The sequence below is a fragment of the Magallana gigas genome, chromosome 6 (genome assembly GCF_963853765.1).
Source record: "Magallana gigas chromosome 6, xbMagGiga1.1, whole genome shotgun sequence".
Classification (NCBI taxonomy): Eukaryota; Metazoa; Mollusca; class Bivalvia; order Ostreida; family Ostreidae; genus Magallana; species Magallana gigas.
Genome location: NC_088858.1, coordinates 6,649,488 through 6,670,575, shown reverse-complemented (window position 1 = coordinate 6,670,575; position 21,088 = coordinate 6,649,488). Strand labels below are relative to the sequence as shown.

Below are 21,088 nucleotides of genomic sequence, written 5' to 3'. Positions count from 1 at the left end.
TTAATACCAGATACTTCAAGATGTACAGATCTTTTGTCCATTTAATACATACATTTCAGAAGACTGTTTCAAATTAGTTGTAAATCCAGATCTGCTCACTTCAATATTGACTTAGAGAACAGGTTAGATTATAGCTGTCTGCAAATGCAAAGAATATTCATAAAATGAATATTGGTAAAAAGAAGAAAATTGTCACTTACATGAAAGCGATGAAGCAAAAAATGACCTCACATTAAATTACAAATCTGAACCTCAGTGACGCAAATGCAACCAGGGTAATCCCAAGGCAGAGATTTAAACACGCTTGCAAACCAAATGAAAAATCGCCCTTAATGCATATTTATTGGGCTGTGTTTAATCTTGACACACACATAAAATACTTAAGACTTTTTATTGGCTAAATGAATTATTAATTTTATAGAATATTGTAAAGGAAATTATTGAATTGTGATCAAATGAATGGCAAGATCAACTTTTAGCTGCCACACTTTAATTAAGACCCAATAATTTCTAATGAGTCCAAAGAACCCAACCTGTGTATGTGAGAAGTGGTACCTTACGCATGTATATAGGACTGCGAGATGGAGATTTCTGGCAGCCGATTTTCCGCACCAAGCACCGCTACATCTAAGTCTGTGACAGATGCTCTACACCCCATTCATCATTACCAGTCTTGTAATATCATTTTGGCAGGAAATTTTTCAATCAATTTTGCTAAGCAAAGATTGGGTTGCTAAAAATATTCCTGAGGTATTTGCCCTCGCTTATTGGGAGTGTATTTATTAACTAAGCATCTTTAGCATATGCAAGTTCAACAATGAATATTGATGACAGGTAAAATATTACAGGATAAAAGAGCTTATATTCCTCTGTTATTTAATATCTACTTCTGATATACAAATAAAAAGTGATATTAATGCCATATATCACTCTTTATAAATCAGAAGTTACAGCCCATCTCTCTCTTTATCACTGTCTCTATGAAAGCATTTTTCAGATAACCATGGTGACAGTGGACAAAAACTAATTTGAGCCTGCAAGCATAAGAAAAAATAATGGGTAGATCTCACTGTAAAATGAATTATACAGAACTATTCACAACCTTTAGCAAAAGGCAAAATCAATGTCAAAATATCCAAGACAGTGACATAATTCAACATGGAGACACGTCAGATAGATAATCAAGATGTGGGGGAATCTATTCATGGTCAGACCAGATCAAGAACATCAAGATTTAGATTAGCTGATTGCCTGACTTCATCACTGTACATGAGACCTGAATAACATGCTTAAAGTAAAGAATAACCCCATCTATGTGGCTGTCATTGATTTCTCTGCGTCTAAGTGTATTAGGGTAAAAATAACTTCTTGTTCAGAGTGAAACGAGAAATTAAATGAAATCAATGCCACTGAAACAAGAAAACGCAGGATTTGAGGACAGTCGTTTACTGCTCACTTAATTAGCCATACAATGCGATGTTTTGCCAGCTGATCCCCAGTGTCTCCTGCATCCTGTAATGAGCAATGTAATGGCCCCTTGGTTGGTCTGTTTGCTTGTTTGAAGGAATTTTTTTTTGTTAATGGTTTACTATCAAATGACATCAAGGAATCAATAGATCATTCGTTCTTTCTTTTTTTATTCTCTACTTTATTTTTCTTTCCTCTCTAAAAGTTTCCTATTTTTTATCCCCCTCAAGACTCTTTGGCATTGCAAACGTTCTCTATCAATTACGTCTATTTTTGTTAGACTGTGAGAGTGATAACTAGCTCAATGAACGATCATCAGATTAGGGTGATTGCAGGGAATCAGAAGTCTAATCTTTGAAATAATTGCATGTACCTTAACCCTAACTTCTCTGCACTTTACATCCTAGAGTGGGGATATGAAGTACGCAGCAATGGCCCAATAATCCTCTATAGCCTATAGGATGTAGTATGTTATTGTTATGTACAAATTCAGTTCAGGAATATCTATTTTCATACACAAGTCATTAACAGTTTAGATAAAGTAACCAAATTAGAGGTCTTTAGATCAACCTTAAACACCAGAATACAGTGTAGTGTGCACTATGCCTAAAACACCAATCTATCAGTTACTGTACTAATTATTTCCCACAATACAAAGTCCTAAATGAGGTAAATGTTTTTCAATGACTCGGTAAACAAGTATTTAATCTAAATAAAGCTAGAATTTGGTTACTTTCTTACCGTTCATACAGAGCAAAAGGCTGTCGCATGTGACCATGTAAACTATGCCGGTGGAGGAAAGAGTTATGATAAATATTTACACACTTTGCTTATTTAAAAGGGCACATTAATCCGGTACCTTACAACATTAAAACCTTGATAAACAAATCTACTCTATAAACCAAAAAGTACACATTACCCTTATCCTCTTACTAATATGAGGTCATTAGTTAAGCATGCATTCTAAGTCTAGAGGTTGCAGGTTCAAATCCCTGGGTCTAGTGACAACTGATTCATGATCTGAGTTATAGTGAAGGTTAATTTTAATGACGGAGATTTGACCAAGTTCAAGTTCTTTATTTCCATAAGACAATCGTCTCATAGGTTCTTTGGTCAATCTAAGCTGATTTAGACTGATGACGTATCTCCACTTTAACTAGACCAAATTACCCTGCAAATTACCAGCAAACTGAAATATAACATAAAATCATTTTTGCAAGGAAAGTACAAAATACACAATGGCTAGTTAACATTTTGAGGGGCATATTCAAAAAACCAAAAAACAAAAAAAAATGATTCTGTTATCATCTAACTGAATCAATAATCAATGCCTAATCAATTCTTCTTAAAGAACTCCGTTCCGTAAACTTGACAGTTACTGTATAAAGACAGCTTGTATATATGTAACAGTAGATTAATTTAAACCTCTAAGTCAGCTAGTACAAAATACAAGTCTACACACCTGTTACAGGGATATTTCAAATAGAACTGACAAGTACCAGAGTTTATGATTATGAAAATACGTGCATTTAAAGATACAATACATGGATAAGTCACCTGAATCTATTTTATCCAGTTGCCGTCCTATTGCAATTTGAGTGTATCACTTCTCCATTATTCACACATCACAAGAATTTTCCAACTCTGATTTTAACACTGCATTATTCAAGCTAATCTACAGGTATTTATTGACATATCCTGAATTTATAATTGCAACACTATACAGTTTACTCACATGTCTACTAAATATATATAAATAAATGCCACACAATCATAAATAGGCAGCACCTGTGCCCTTTGATGTAAAACATACAGCGATTGTTCTTTACTTCCTGGCGGAATTATCACGTTCTTATCTCCACTGATATTTCTACATCAGCCTGTGACGTAGGTCTCGGTTCTTTCACTATCAGTTACAAATATTTTTCATCCCCTACCCTGAATTATCAATAAACGTCTACTACTGTTTTACTATCCAAGTGGCAGCAGTTTATGGAGTCTTTCAGTGCTAGCATCAGGGCCTTAATATTACCCAGGATTACAGAAAATTGGCACATGGAGAAAAAAGCTAGGATTTGCTTATCTAGTGTAAAATCATATCTAGGTTGCAAAATACGTAGCTTCAAACTGACCCATGCTGAGCTATATCGATGCAGGACATTTTACAAAACCGAGATCTCAAAATAGTGCTATACAAACACTTGGAGATGATAAGGAATGATGCAATGAGGAATCTTCATTCAAAGAAAATGCAGACACTATTGGAAACGTATATATAGCAGTTCTTTGATTCCGCCTTCTTTTAGATATCGCTGGATTTAGAAAAGAAACAAACAAAACGCCATCCCAAATTATCAGCACGACAACTAGCTAGCACCCAATAGCTAGAAACCATAAAGCTTACGTTGAGCTAGTACACACAAAATAAATTTTTAGTACATTTTATATTAATATTTGTCATTACATTGAACAATAATTACAACACTTATGATGAATATAATGATATCATCATATTTTGTAATCACATGTAAGCCATTAGTTTGAAAAAAAGTCAACTCACCCTAATAAGTCAGCTACTGTGAATTCTTAAAGATTTAATCCATAGAAAATATCAATGTGTCTTTACATCTTTGAGCCGCCTTTATACTGCACTGAGAATGACTGGCCGTACAATAATACAATCCCTCCGAGAAGGCTTTAATAACTCAGCCCACTTCAATGCTTCTTCTACACAGATTTTTTTTAATGCACATAATACAGACAAAACACTTAATTTAGCAAACTCTCTGAAACAAACTTTAGAAGCTGTGAAAGTTTTCACAGCAGATAAAAAACAATAAAAAGAGACAATTATCTAACAATTTACATTAAAAATCACTTTGCCACATGCTCAAACTTGCATCTGGCACACATCTACAACTGATGCAAAGGATAGTTCACATTTTTACAGACTTCCAACCAAGAGGGTTTCCTGGCTTGTAAGACAAGAGGGCCTTGATGATTTTCAAATACTAGCAGTCAATTATATAGATCAGTCTCCACTCTCATAGACAGGGTTCTAGGAACCTGGTGGTTTTTAGAGAAGACATGACAGTTGTTGGTTTATTGCACACTGCTGATACTTCGTGATCTAACAAATACGCTTGATCCTTTTTGTTATGTAGCAAATAAGCTTTACACAGCTGGAACAAACAATTTTAAGGTGCGTTACAAAATACAGTTAATTACATCATAATAATTCTACTAATTATTTGCAGTTTGAAATTTTAAAACTGAGATTTATTTTTTCCCATGAAAAGCTAAATGAAGACATTATTACGCAGAAGGAAACTGTCCAACTTTTATTAGCAGTTTCTCATAATTACATGTATCATTAAGAAAACAACAAATCAAAAGCTGGTTTTCAGGCATTCATTGGTTAATGAACCACACTTAACTCTTTGTAACCCTCTCATTTTTAAAAATATATTCAAATTTCAAGCTATAAACCGATTCATCATCCAGTCATACAATTTAGTAAATTCAAGTGCAAAAGTAAATAATCTTACATTTTCATTGGACTATTTGAAGGCAGGTTAGAAATCAAGCAAGATCAAAATTAAAAAGCTTGTAAAATTTAAACCAATGCCAGAGCAAGATTGATCTAATTGAAAATTAAAATTTGAAATAAAAAGATGTACCTATTTTTATACCTTATAAAACTATTTCTGGATAACTTGTTTATAGGATTTGAGATGAAGGAATTTCTATTATCACATGAAGTTTAAAAACATCTGTTATGACCTTGAACTTCTCGGTTTCATAGATGTAATTCTCATCACTCTTCTAGACAGCTGAGGTATCCCTTACACACAGAAAAAAATCTGATGGTCAGACGTTGTTCTTCAGAATTAAATTAGCAGAGATAAAGCACAGAGATGATTATCTTGGGTCAATTTAAGGTCATGACCTAATTAAGTTCTTGACCATTTTTCTTTTTGCCCTAAACGCATAAAATCGAAATAAATACAGGTGCATTATAATTTTCACAATCAAAAAACTTAATCTGAAATTTAGTATGCCGATTTTTAACCCTTTTTAGATGTTTGACAATATTCTAATGTATGTCATGAAATTCCATTATGAACTTTTGACACTTTTTTATCGCAGTTTATAATACAGTGATTTTCTGCAAGTGGCCATAAATTTGCAACTGCTGCACTGCCCGTGGTCACATATTGCCTTCAAATAAGATACACTGTATATGCTTATAGTTCGCTAGCCAGAAAGTTATTTTTACCAGTACTTTATCCCTTAATTTTAAATTTTTGGTACATGCCAAAAGCATAATCTTGATATTAAGCTTAATAGTGCAGCTATTTAACATATGGGTTTATATGTAATAAGGATAAAAGCAATTAATCTTAACTTTGTCTGGATCTTCCAGATAATCAATAAACATCAAACTACTAAAGTCATCAAACAGTAACAGAAAATCTATGGGTTTTTTTTTTTGGTTCTAACTTTTTCGTTTTTAGATGGTCACACTACAAAAGTGGATAGTTTGGAAAAACTCTACAAACTTAGGAATCACTCTTAGATTCTACAGGAGAGTGTGGAGGGTAAGCCAGAGTAAGCTAATTAGAGAGAACACCCCACTAGAGGGCAGATGGTGCACCTACTTGAACTAGTGTTCCCTTTGATTGTGGCACCTGTGAAAAAAATATCATGAAACATCACATGCATTCCACTGTATCAAGCTCAATCACATTGACATCATCTACAGTTATAGCTAGGCTGCTGTTCAAAAACATTGCTAGTGACTTTTTGAAATATAATTTAACACGTATTATTTAGTTGTCAATTCAAAAAAAATAAACCCACACAAATTGAATATTGCAACATACAATTAATGCGTGCAATATTTAAAAAAAAATAATGTCTCTAAGCGATGCTGTAAAAAACAATTCAGTGGGATAAACATTGAAATTATGCACCCACACATACATTTAAATTACAAAAAATTATAAAAGGATGAATAACACCTTTAAAGTACTGTGCAGTTTTTACAAACTTTGACAGTATAAAAATTCAAATAAAATGTTGGAAACGATTCAGGTATAGTTCATTTCATGGTCACTTTTAATATTTTGATTTATTTGGTATACCTGCACATTTATAAAACTAAACCAATAATCATTCTTTTGAATATTCCTCATATGAGTGATAAAGTAGGTTTGTTGTATTTTCCATTATCAAGCTATTAAAATTATTTAAAAAAAAAAAACTCTGCAAAAAATGAAGGTAGCCAGAACAAATGTGTCTATTCTGCACTAGACTGAAAAATAAGTTATGCAATTACCTTGTTGAAGAAATGATTTCTATTTTCAGACTTCCCTCACTGATTACTGTACTTCCAGAAATTACACCTGACAAAGCTCGTTCTGAATCCCATTTATACTTCTCTCTTTTTTATATACAAGTACTTGTCTATACACCTGGCTTCACAAAAAAGTCACAATTACATGCTTTCAGGCAATAAACAGGTAAAATTCCCAGCTATTCTATTAATAGCTGGTCCTGATTCAGGGTTTCTGAGTCCTGTCAAATCTCGAACCTTATGTGCGTTCACGTCACAGCCTTGATTTGACAGCAAACGTCCATAGACTCATATAAGTAGTCCATAAAAATGTCCATTGCTTTCTGTTTTTATCACAATTGCACTTGACCAGACGAATTATGTCGAAAATGACTTTGCCAAGATTAAAGAGATCAAAAAAAGAATCAGAATGGGATGGAAACTGCTAAAATTGGAACATTTGAATTACCATACACCTGAAATGATTTTTTTATGGTCTAATAACTCTGTTACATCACACTGACTTAACTTTCCAATCTCTATAAATCTAATTTATGAAAATTATGTCAAATCTGCTTAAAACAGGATACATCCATTTTTCTTTCTGACCATAATCTGAATTCTCCTAAGATGAAAATTAATGCATACCTAGCAATGCTAATTCCACTGATCACGCACAAAACAAATCTATCTATTGATCTGAATTGTATTTCAGCCACAATCATATAAAAAATATGAATGAACTTCTTATTTCATACATATTCAAATGCATAAAATGAGCTTTAAAAATTATCACTGTAGGAAATCAGTGTTCTAAGGCATAAGTAAGTCTTTAAGTGCAACCTAAACTGTAATCTTTAAATGAAGATTATTACCAATAGAACCAAAAGTTATACCATAATAAAGACAAGGGGACAGACTGACAGATCAAAATGTATGTATCTTACCTGTCTGCATCTAACCAAATTAGACAGTTGCCTAATTAATCTCTAGGTGTGCTGATAGACTGACAGACTGATGAATGTGTTGATAGACAGATGGATGGATGAATAACAGACAAAGTGGTAACCACCACAACCATATAGTCATCAGCAAGAATCAAATTTGAAGTGAAATAAAACTAAAAAGCTCTTAGGGTTCCAAGAGTCATCAAGAGTACATATACCTCTAGATTCCTTCACTTTTTACTGCTAAACACCTTTCAATGATTTCAATTCATTTCAAAGAGTGATAAACTGTTAAAAGGAAATAAATATGGGGCGGTTTTATTTCACACCAAGACACCACTCGGCTTTATGATGCAAGAAAGCACAATGGGGCAATAAAGTTTTATATGGCTAAAGTAAATAGCAAGTCTCTGGAATAAGATTAGAGATTAATGCCTATCATGTCATCTTTTGAACTCTGGCAGGGGCCCTGAAAGTTCACAAATATTCTACAGGGTATATGATCTATCACCAATGATGTTATCCCATTATTACATGTAATTAGTTTTCACCGTGAATGATAATGAAATTGATTTAACTTAAATTTTTTCTAGTCCTAATTGTACTATTTCTGGCTATCACATCTAATGAAAATAAAATTCCTACACTGCAGACCTTTGAATAAATGATTTATTGCCTTAATATCTTGCTATCCTTAAAAAATGCAGAAAATAGACACAGTTTACAATTAAAACATGCTCTGACTAATTAATATCAGTATACCACAAGTTAAATAAGAGTGTAATAGACAATCCTTTTTCACTGCATTTTGAAGGCAATATCAGTAATAAAAAATAATTGCCTTAATCAATAATGTTTAATGAAAAATGCCCAGCATACTTACATGGACTTCCCCAAAGTAACATGGTGTGAGAGCAGTGATATTACACTGGTCTATCAACCACAATCTTCTTCTTATAGCTCAATATTGATCCAGATTTATAACGTAGTACAGCACCAGCATTTCACACACGGATTCATAATCAACATCGTTTGAATCAAATTAATCGAAGGGACTACAGAGAGTTTTAAAGACGCTTACTAATTGTGAGAAAAATCTGACTTAATGCAAAAATTAGAATATCCTATTTGACATCTTATTAGCCCTTAGGTTATCAAAATAACTGATTAAAAACATGTACTTTTTGTTTTTCGTTCAGTACTAAAATTGACTTAGTACTAGTATTCCATTCATACTGATTTCTGAATTGTTGACTTGCACTCTAAGCATCGAGGTACAATTTTTGGCGAGGTCTTGCTGATCGAGCCCCACCTTTGGAATCATTTAATGGTTCCAGCAGTCTGTTTGTTTATTCTGTAGACACAGTCTGTATTTATTGAGTTACCTTTAATAACGGTCTCCATGACACTATTCTCCTCGGGTTTGGGGAGGACTTCTCTTGGAGTACCCTACAATGACAATACACAACTCATTTATAACATGGGTTTATAAAAGGAATCCATGTTTACTTTGTATGAAATGGTATTAAAACACAAATAGGCTCTCTAGCATTAGTTACTTTTGAAAACAGAGTACCGGTAGATGCAAAAAGTTTTTTTATTTCAATAGCAAGATTAAAAATGAATAAATGAATGAATAATAGTGACATCTTGATGTGTTGGATTCTTTATCTCTAGGGTCTATCATCTTAAGATTAGTAATTGAGCTTGGATTCTTTTTTTTGCTCAGATTCTTTACAGTTTAGAAATGAACTATTATATGAAATATAGAGTAAAGTGTTAAACTTTTTCATACTTTCATATCCAAATGAAAGAAAAGTAAACATCTAAACAGATTACCAAGAGTTCGACCCAGTAAAAATTTTATAAAATGCATGCATGTACATAAACTAGACGCGACACCTTTTTGCAATATAATGGAGCTGCATGCATTGTCACAACTAAATGAAGTTTTGCTATCTCAACAATTCCACTCTCTGTGAAAACTATAAAACATAAACCAGGACCTATTTGTGAGTGCAATCCTAAGAAATGAGGGTTGTAGTGAGGTAATAATCTAGACCCTAGCTATTTAATTGTGTTACATTATTTGGTAATTCTTCTACAATGTCCACAATTCAAGACAAAGTAACCTGCAACAGTGCCCTACAAATGTTCCAAGTACAGCTGTACTTACAGATGTCATTATACATACATAATGGTACGGTGGGATTAACAGTTCTTCAACAATCAGTCATGCCATCATCTCATAAATCATGCGAATCAATAACAAATCATACACTATAACACAAAATCAATTTAAAACCAGCTGTTAATACCAGAGTAAAAGTGACGCCACTTCTTTTTTAGTTTTCACTTCCAGATACCAATATTAAAGAAAATACCTATTGCAGGTGAGGATTCAATTGTGACACCGTGTACACAAGGAGTACTGATCTGTCCACACTGACAGGGAAACATACCACTATCTCCTACTTATCATGTATACTACAGGAAGTTTGTGGTTTCTTCTAGTTGCTCAACATAAGCCTAATCGCCAGCTAATTCGTAATTTATTTTCTTAACTAAAAAAACAACACATACATTACATTGACAATTACCTATAATTTAACTAGTAATCTGAGAGTAAGATCATTTGAGTATCTGTGCTGTTCGGAATCAGAGAATAGTCTGATGATGTGTATGAAAATAGTTGACTGTGACGACTGAATTGGGAGCGTCAATCTGACTTCTTTGTCAGAGATCTGCCAGTACTGTTTGACAGCAATCTTCTTGTTTTTGTGTTTGAGGAGTTCGAGAAATGTGGACCGGTGACCAATCAATGAGTTATTGACAAAGCTGCCGAGGCCTATAGCATCCCGATTTACATGTGTAGATTGCATGAGCCTGCAGCTATCACCTTCATGTTCCATAAAAACCTGAGCAGCTAGTTTTGATTATTTGTGAAATTCTTTAGAGGGTATAGTTTAGATTTGATGCAGATTAAAGCTTAATTATTGTGAATTCAGAGAAATTAATTACCCTTTTCTTTAATTGTCATCTTCAGTCTATTCTAAGCGCAACCTATTCCAATCCAATACTTTACACAGGATGAATATTGGTTTGCTAATAAATTTATTTTTCTTGATTGCAGGTCAAAAAAAATCTATTCCTCTGCTGAGTTAGCAAATAAATGCTAACAAGCAGTTTTTCCCATTACTAGTTATTTTGGTGTCTTTGAATGACGACAAAAATTGTAATAGTCGAAGCAATAGATGGCAAATATCGCGATCAGCCTCCATTTGTGCATCATATAAAGACCAATTTCCTGCTTCACCCAAATGTGTTAAAACCTGTCGACCTACAAGTGTGACGGGGGTGCTCCCTGTCACCGGCACTGATTGATAACTATTGTTTATATTTACAAGTTTATTTACATATTTACAACAAACACGAATTACACAATATATAGGAAACACAGGTTATATCACAAATGCGTCCTCACTCTTTAACATCCAAACTCATTCTCCACTGTCTCCCACGTGTTCCCTGGGTATGGCCATACCAATTATCTATCACTCCTCAGACTCACCCATAACTCAATCAACTGCTCACTTTCATCTCTCAGAACTTTATCATGCACAATAAACAAATGACAACTACAGATATTAACTCAGAAATTATAGACTCATGTTCGCTCTCTCTCACTTGCCTAACGAGCTAAAATGACACTCTTGGGAAACAGGGCTACAACGCCTGCGTCGCGCACCTGCAACCTTATCAAACCTTTCATATGACATTTTTCATCCGACACTTATTAAAGATAATTAACCCAAGGGGATGGCCCTGTAACACAAGTATCAGAATATGATAGAGGTCCATACAGCTGATGGTTGGAATGAATAATACAACAGAGAATATATAACTACAATACATGCAGCATGCTGTGTATAAACAGTAGATTTAACATTTCACTCACAATAATCCTTAAAACAGAGAGAGGTAAGGCTGTAAGAAAGAGGACCTATAAACGCTGTTACTGAGATTGTACATTATACTTAATGTTAAGTTACAAACAGTCTGGACATAAACCTCCATCAAACATCAAACAGGTCATTAACAGTCGGCCAGGTATCAATTCTTGCTGTTCACCAAAGAAATATATCACTTTATCTCTTTGTTTGTCCTTAGGATATATATTTTCTAATGTTTTAACAATTAGTAAACTCTCATGTTGCCGGATAAGAGATGGAAAATAAACCCTAAGGTCATGAGTTCATAATGAAAGGGAAGGCAAGACCCTACAAATAATTGTCTTTGGTGTCCATTTTCAGACTAAAAATACATGTGAATGTAATGAGGTTTAAAAGTGTTCTAAAGATTATAAACATGAAAATGAAATGAATGCAAATTTTTGATGTATACTATAAAGGTAGAACTTTTTGTGGTACATGTAAAAAGATTTTGTTGATGAAAGATCTTAAATAATTTTGTTTGGATTGGGTTTCACTGTTTGAAAAATACCTAACATATAAATTACTTGATTTGAAAAGAAAGGGAGTTCATTGGTTTATGTATTATCAATGAAATAAACAAAATAAAAATCCATTTTAGTATTTTTGCTTTACATTTTGAAAAATTTTGTAAAATTTCTAACCGAGTCAAAAAGATTGAGACACCCCTAGCATAATAAACAAGAGGCCCCAAGGCCACATCACTCACCTGAGCAACAGTTGCCATAACTGATTAGAAAAGCTTAGACTGTCTTAAAGGGACCTGGACACGATTTCAGATGAAAATTTTATTTTTGGTTTCTATGTATAAAATAGTTTACTTTTGTATTTTGAATGATTCACCAAAGTTTGAATGTTAGAAGTCATGTTACAAGCGAGATACAGAGGAAATAATTCGTTGTTATGTAAACAAAGCTCGACTCTTATATTTTTTTACAAATACCGTAAAGTAATGAAATTGCCATTTCTTTATGAAAGTAACTTGTAGAACAAGATAGACTGATTCGGTAGGTTCATAAAATATTTCATCACAAAAAAGAGCAACATTAGATTGAAACCTACAACAATACAACAAATATGTAAACATTAACAGGACTCGAGCTTTGTTTACAAAACAAAGAATTCTAACCTCTGTAATTGCTTGTAACTCGATATTTGACTTTCAAATTTTGTCAAAGCATTGAAAACATCTATAATAACAATTCTAGACACAAAAATTGAAAAAATAAATTTTGAAAATTTTGAGCTCAAATCGTGTCCAAGTCCCCTTAAGAGTATCATATACAAAATATCTAGATAACTTAGTAGAGTATATCTTGTTTATAAAGATTTTTAATTTTTCTCCACATATTGAGCTCCTTTTGATTTTACAGATTTTGAGAATAAGATTTTATAACGTTTTCCTTTAAATTTATTCTTGGGCAAATGTAAGAAAAAAAATCCAACCGAAGAATTTTGCTCAGAAAAGCTCACTTGAGCCAAATGCTCAAATGAGCTAATAACACAAAATATGAATTTTGCACTTCTTCAACAATTCCCAAAAGCTTTTATTTATACATATACATGGATCATTCTGATATCGTCCCTGCATCCTTGCAAATTTTCACAGTTTTAACTGGCATTTTCTCAAATACAAAAGGTAATGTTATCACTTCTTGCTGTTCCATGATGTCACGTAACATCATTTTTAAGCCCGCAGTCTTGACACAAGAACCCCCCTGCCACAGTGGTCATGATGTCACAATATTGGAAGAGTTTTTCCTGCTTATTTTAGAGTGACCTAAAATTTAAAATGCCTCCGAGGGAGGGGATGACGAATGTTCAGAAGTTTAATTACCACCCACATATGACACACTTTGCACATATGAAAACAGATAGCAATAGGTCACCAGTTACTCAGCTTACCTCAAAATCTGGAATATCAAAGAAAGCTAATACTAGGGTACAAACAACTCAACACCATTTGATCAGAAGATAGGTTGAAGTACCAGCTACAGTACAGCTGTCTCAAAATGTGAATCCATTCACTAAATTAAAATTTTGTTACATACTTGTACAGTACTTCTAACATATCTCTCATCAATTTTTTTCCAATGTTCATATTTTTACGAATGATAGTAAAAGTATTTAAAAGGTTATTTGCTGTCATGACTGGGTAATTGGTAAATGTCAAGGTCAAAAGGTCATAGCAACAAACGTTAATCTGTTATACAGAGAGAACCTAATCTATGCAGCCCAAAAATTGCTGAAAATGCAGCTTAATTAGAGTGTATTTCTAATGTATGAAGAGAAATTTTCATTAAAAAAAATACAAGTTTACATTACTGCAGACAGACAAACAGACAGCTAGTTTTAATTTTGTTACATCTATATTTCATGAAGCAATAATTTGATTATATGCTGCGCTTGTGGCTGAGCTAATAAATAAGCAGCTAACAGAACAGCAGCATTGGAGCACAGACTTACATGTAGCTTTCCGTGCAGTTTGAAGTCGCTTTCACTCCACGCTGCTGACCGAGACTTCAAGGAGCGTGTAAGGGCACCTGCTCCAGGAAGTGCAGCCATTCGTGACGTCCCGGGAACAGAAGAAAACTGACCTGTAACATTCAAATCACAGAGGTCAAGGTCAATCTTGTTCTCACAATAAAAATATTTAATCTGTACTACTGGTAATGTTTTTTTTTATATTTTTTTTGTATGACTGCATGACAAAGTAGATTAGAGATTAAGATACAAATTTGTGATAGACATGCCATGTTCACAAAAAAGAAAACTGATCTTTGTTATTTTACCCTTGTCTAGAAGGACATCAAGAAAAAATAAACAATTTCCAGAAAAACAGTCAATTATGCTATTGCTTATTTAGAAGTTCATCTACATGTAGTTCTGCACAGCCACACAATGAGAAGGCCTAAGAGTGCATGCATACTCTTAGAGCATTGACCACTGTCAACCTCTCAGCGCTTGACCCCAATTACGTTCTCTTTGTTTGATTTAGACTGTCAACTATTGCTGGGGGTTCAGCCTCCTACCCCCTAATTCCCCACAATAAGCTGTGAGGAGGCAGTAGATGGCCGACACTGATGTGGAGATTAGCCAGAAGGAGCTTCCGTAATCTCTGCGATTCGTGACATTTCAAAGACAGAAGCGTTATGGCAGGCAGAAGCATTGCAGCTATAGATTACTGAACAGGGCTGGTGGCTCTCCATTTCAAAAGTAGAAAGCAATCATCATTAAAAGTTCAGGCAATTCCAATAAACATCATTGTTTAGTATCACCAAAGAGACAGGAAAAAATTAAATCCTATCAGATAACAGAGCCTGTATGATACAGACAATCTCCAGTGTTCCCTGCATGAATTATATACATGTAGGTATATCTAAGATGGAGTAGATATACAGGTGAGATATGATCAGGTTATGTAACATGCTGTGAGATGGAGAAATACGTGTGCAAACTGCAGGAATGAAAATATATATACAAAATATACTGTAGAAGCATAACAGTTGAAAAAATAAATTTAAAAAAATATCTTCAAAAGTATTTTGAAATTTTGATGATTAAATGTCTGATTTGTCAATAAAAACCTGTAACACCTTGATTTGATAAAATATGATTACCAATATCGTTTAATTCATTATATGCTAGTCTATGATTATTTTGTCATATTTGAATTTTTGCTTGAACATGCTATTTGCTTGCATGGATTAACAAATCAAGTTTTAGTTGTATAATGTAAGTTGCCAAAATTACAAAATTATTTGCATCAAATTTGTATTCACCACTAGTGTTAGATAATTCTGTGAAATAATAAATTCCACATAAATGGGTTTTTTTTCATGACAGTTTTACATGTATTTTCTTCAATGGTAAAAAATGACACTGCTCCAAATCATGAGATGAATTTGAATGTTACCCAAGTTGTTTTACTAATATAGGCCTTTTATTTGACCAAAACATAAGCTTACCCAATAAGATTTAATGATAAAATACAGTAGTTTAATCCAGACTATAACAGTTTATGCTTTTTGTAAACTATAGAGTAAAAACTGCCCCAGACAAAGTTAAACTAAGTACAGCTTGGGTAAACTTTATTATTCATTCCAAACATAACTTGAAGTGATAGGTGTAGTTTTCCTTATAAATGTAACCAGTTGGTAAAAGACAGAAAAAGAAGCTATTCCCTATCCCTTTCTGTAATTATACACCATTTAACTCCGACTTGATTTATAGAGAGATGGCTGTTATGGGATAGAAAGAAGCTAGGATTAATGACTTCACACTAACTACATCTCTTTATTGGTTGTCAGTTCTACTTATCTGAACTTAATTCTGTTTAAAAAAAAAAAAAGAAAAGATAAAATTCGTAAAAAGATATAGTGAAATGTATTAAACTCAGAATAATTAGCACATCACTTTTTCTCATTTTCAGCTTCTTCCCCCAAACCATACACAAACATAAATGCATTTACAATGATTAAAAATAATTCAATAAATACATTCACGTCAAATGATACCATATATCAATTGGTTTTTTTCCCTCTGTATGCATGATAGCAGACTTTTTTTGTCTACTTTTTGGAAAAGAATTAGTCTGCTTTGGGGTTTTTATTTCAATCAAACAACTCTAAGGTCATTGATCAGGGACCTAGAGGTACTACAGATCAATATTATTCATATTTGTCCGTATTAATTTTATTCATGTCTGTATCAACATCAATATACAACTTCCACTACCCAGTATCTATAAGCCATGAAATGCTATACATGAATCTAGCTATCTCTGTAAAATAAAGTTTTTACGTATATTAAAAAGTACAAGAAAATCTGAAATTATTTATGATTTCAATCAATCAAAAAAATCTTCAGACAATATGAAGAGACCCCTCCCTCTTTTACCAATAGTTTGTTCTATACAGTGCTTGCTATTCAAGATATGTTCAGAACTTCTTCTGTAAGACAGGGCCAGAGAATTTTCTCCTGCCTGTTGGTTGGTCACTACCCTGCCTTTTGTACCTCAGGGGCTGTATGGAATAATTAACAATCCAATTAACTTTTAATTTGATCTGCTATCTCTGGGTTTTACCAGATTTTGCCCAATTCTCCCTCAGGATCTAACGGATTGAGACAGCTGAATCAGAGGAGGATGACATATTAACTCCCAATCACCGCTCCAACTTCTTGGTCACTCTTGTTTATGCGGCTCCAGCTGCTAAGAGGCTTTACATTATAACTAGACTCATTAAGTACCCACTGATCTCTTCATTTTCATAAAGTAATAACAAATCGGCCAGATGGTGTCTACTTTAGCAAGAAAAAAAAATCTGAGCGATTCAATCATAAAGAAACAAGTTGCTGGCAGAACAAGTTTAGTGATTCTATCCAGAAAGCATTTTAAAGAGCATTGTGTACAGAATATGTTTAAATGCATTGTGTGTCTGTAATTACCCAGTGCATGTTTAGATGGCATTATGCATATTGTGCACGTTCTGTATCATTCTTTTAAAAACTTACCATCAAAGTTCAGTTGAGAGGGAGCCGACTTTCGAGATTTGGCACTGGAGCTGGTGCCCAGTTTATTGTATGGATTGTTAGACTGACGAAAGAAATATGGACTAGGTACTATAGGACGGTTATGAATAGAGTCCACAGGCACTGTGCGTGGCCTCTGGGTATTACCCTCAGAAAAGTTGGCCATGATTTCAGCTTGGTTGGGGTTTCTGTAACTCCTACAATAGATCAATATATTAGCATACAATCATTATTATTTTCATGATTATCCATTAGACTGACTTCAAAATACACTGACACTTTATTATCATCTTTATGCTACAATTCAATTACTGAGGAGGGTAAAGCAATACTGTCTCTAATCTATACACTGGTAGTGGCTTCCAAGCCTGAATTATTTCCCTTAAGTGATAAAAGCTCTAGAAATAAGTTTTTCACTTAATGCAAATGCTGAATATGAGATTGCTATTGGTTCATGATAATCTACTAAAGGTACTCCCATTTCCATTGAAGAAAAAAAAATAACAGGAGTGAGTTTGTTTCTATTTTCTCCCTCCACCCTCAGAAGAAGAATTAATCTGAGACAACATAATTAGAGTGAGGCAGCTGAACAAGGTCCTAATACCAGTGGACTGTGCAGTCCAGTAACCATGACAACAAAGCAAGTGAACAGGAAGCACCAATCATAACCCAGGTTACCTGAAATTATTTTCACTCCTCGCTCTTGAGACAACTTGATGATAACTCAAAAATAGTCAAATGGTAAGATGAATGGTCAAAGGGAAATAACTCTAATTCACAACAACACTAAATACTACTGATGACAAAGAAGAATATTTCTAGTCCGTTTCACTGGAGCTAAGAGTAATACTGTGTGCCCAGTTAGCACTCCTAGACATTAAACGAGCCGTCCTAATGGTGGCAGAGGTTCCAGGTCTAGTCCTGGGTGTGTTAGGGGGTCGGACAGGACAGGGAGGGGGCTGCCTACAGAGGAGGAGACAACTCTACATGTTAATTCTAAATGAGATCATCAACTAGTAAGCCATGATTGGTCAGGAAATATACAACAAAGGAATAAACTTTTTAAAAAATGAGATGTATCCTCGACCTATCAATAACGTTAATGTATTATTTTACTCAATAAGTCCCGATCTATCCCTTTTACAATGATTGGTACTTGAGTGGGTACCTGACGGTGAAGCCTGTGCTGTACTGGGAGTGCTCCCTCTGGAGACCAGTGGGGTGTTTCCTGTGTGGAAATAATGTCTGTAGAGATTCCACATTACCCTGAGATACAAAATATAACAATTATTTCACAAATACATCAATTTACCACAATACTGTGTGTACCAGTACAAAGAACTCTACACAACCACATCACTGAACTCTGCAGTGCCTGACCTTGCACACTTTCTTGAAGCACTCCTCCAGACCGATGGCCTCCTCCTCATGGGCGGATATTCTGTTGACCTCCTCCGTCAACGTGTCTACCATCTGGGGGGTGGTTTCTGAGGGGTCCATGGAGAAACTCATCATCCCTGACAGGTTCTCTGAGCGTGTCACCCCATTGTTTACCACTACTGTGTAGTTACGAGGGTTTGTCCTACAGACACATCAAAATGTTAAAACTTATAATGTGTATAATTTCTGTAAAGCTTAACAACTACATGTTACGTATATAGCTAAAAAGGTGCCACTAAAAATCATAATAAAACTCATATTCATAGAAAATTAAAATATTAGGTATCGTACAATATATAATAATAGTTATGGTGGTCCTTAGGTGACTTATGTTATAACCTTTTAGAATACATGTAATACACAGAGTATGTGGCTACTATGAAATGAAATACAATTTATTGTGTTAATAAAGAGATACATATACTGAACAGACATTTGTCTGCCTTCAATTTTCTGATAAACAAACAAGGTAACAATGTATTTGTCCCTTTTTTTCTAAAAGGGTTTATGATTGAACTCACTTTATAAGGTCATAGAACTGGTTCCTGTCCACACCCTTGCCTGGGCCCCATTTCCTTGCCCCAAAACTCCTGGGGCTCAAATCCCCTGGAGGCATGCCCTCAGGGGCACCTAGAGCTTTCCTCCTCTAAAATCACAAATGTAAATCATTTCTTGTAAAATGTAGGGATATCTTTGAAAAATTCATGAAGTAATTATATGGATCAAAAATGATAAAAGAATAAATGCACAAAAAGTATGTATATCTACTATTCTTGTTGTTTCATTTGTAATGGTTTTTCATGTTATCATGCTGTTGATTGTTATACCCGTAATTCTTATAAAAAGATTTTACAGAAGTTAACACCCTGCCGATAAAGAAAATGATACACGCACTGTAAACCAACTTTTATTTTTGTATGAGAAATTTTTGCAAGGTTCCTGCGTTCCTTGTCATTGTGAATATTTCAAACCACGTATTTTTCAGGTCTTTACTCAGCAATCTGATCACAAAAATAAGTCAACGCAAACCAGTTTATCTATGGTCAATTGCGAAATAAATGTTGGTTTACAGTGATCAGGATTATCTTTATATAACCTAATAACCAAAATCGCAAAATGTGTGACAAATAAAATCAAGCAATTTTCAAGTACCGGTAGTAGTAAACTTAAACAGACTCAGGAAAACACTGTTTGTCTTTATTTTCTGTGATTGATAAAAAAAAATTAAAAACACATTTTTCACCAAAAACTAAATGGAAATAAATTCAAAACACACCTCAAAACCCATTGAAACAATTAAACAACTTAAATCCAAATCAAACATATAAAAATCACACCAGTTTAAGGTACACATGTAACTCGATCTAACCACCAAATACCAAAACCTCCCCAGATTACTTTTTAAAAAAGTTGAAATAATCTAAACATTCTACAAGGAGGGAGGGGTGATTTTTTTGTATGTTTATGATATCCTCATTTTTCAGACCCTAAATTGTATATATTGATATTATGTAGTTGCAGCAGGAAGGTCTAAATGACTTTAGGTAAGTTACTTCCCTTTTTCTAGATTTTCCCAAATCCTAATGAAATACTAGTACCCTTTTGAATTCATTACATGTATTACACATTGTCAACTTAAAATATTTTTATAAACATATATGAGAAAATCCAAAGAAGGCAAATTTTACATATTATGTATTTCTGCAGAAAATTATAAAATTTTGACCTCAACATCAATAAAATTGAAGTGTTCCCCTTTCAACAGTGAACAGATAAGATTTAATTTATTGTGAAAATGCAAGATTTCTTTGTCTCTGAATAATGAAGTTAACAACATTGATAAATGTTCTAAAAAATTGTAGTTATGTTGCATTTAAATTTTACATGGTTATTAAAATGATATCCACATTTTACTGAAGATTATGTTACATTAATATATAAATGTATTCCAGCAAAATCATGCTTTCATTTATCTACAAGTGAGTAACTCCGAATTCTTTCAATAGAGTGTAAACTAAAGGGGGATAAGGAATAGGATCAAAGTGTGTCTGAAAATCTAAAATCAAAAGTTTTAGTATAACATGCAAGCAAAGTTTGATGTTTTAATAAGATCATGCACAAAAACAAAGGGACTGAACTCTTGTACCTCCTCTGCCTCATGAGCTGAATGAGATCTCTTAGCACTCTACAAAAGGTAAATCATTCAATATTTGTCTGTCCATACTAATCAAATCTCTACAACTGGAAAGCTACTATTGTCTAAATATTATTCGTTTCTACTCTTAAGTATTTGTAAAATGACACTGGTTTTTTAATCACCAAGTTATTTTGGTTTCTGAATTCCTTGGCACTTTTACAAATTTTATTGAAAG

General features: G+C 33.7%; 1 protein-coding gene across 5 annotated transcripts in view; it reads right to left on the bottom strand.

Annotated features, from left to right (window-relative positions):
- The window catches only part of LOC105340345 (uncharacterized), a 35,475-nt gene that overhangs the window by 7,031 nt on the left and 7,356 nt on the right, over positions 1-21,088 (bottom strand). For 2 of the 5 annotated variants that reach the window (XM_011446350.4, XM_011446354.4), the window contains exons 5-12: positions 20,863-20,901; positions 19,238-19,362; positions 18,657-18,858; positions 18,445-18,542; positions 17,259-17,473; positions 14,211-14,341; positions 9,138-9,201; positions 6,129-6,158 (exon numbers count right to left, since the gene is read on the bottom strand). In XM_011446350.4, the coding sequence (XP_011444652.3) occupies positions 6,129-6,158; positions 9,138-9,201; positions 14,211-14,341; positions 17,259-17,473; positions 18,445-18,542; positions 18,657-18,858; positions 19,238-19,362; positions 20,863-20,901 (904 nt within the window). The remainder of the gene's footprint in view (positions 1-6,128; positions 6,159-9,137; positions 9,202-14,210; positions 14,342-17,258; positions 17,474-18,444; positions 18,543-18,656; positions 18,859-19,237; positions 19,363-20,862; positions 20,902-21,088) is intronic. The other 3 variants (XM_011446353.4, XM_011446351.4, XM_011446352.4) reach the window with 3 other exon arrangements.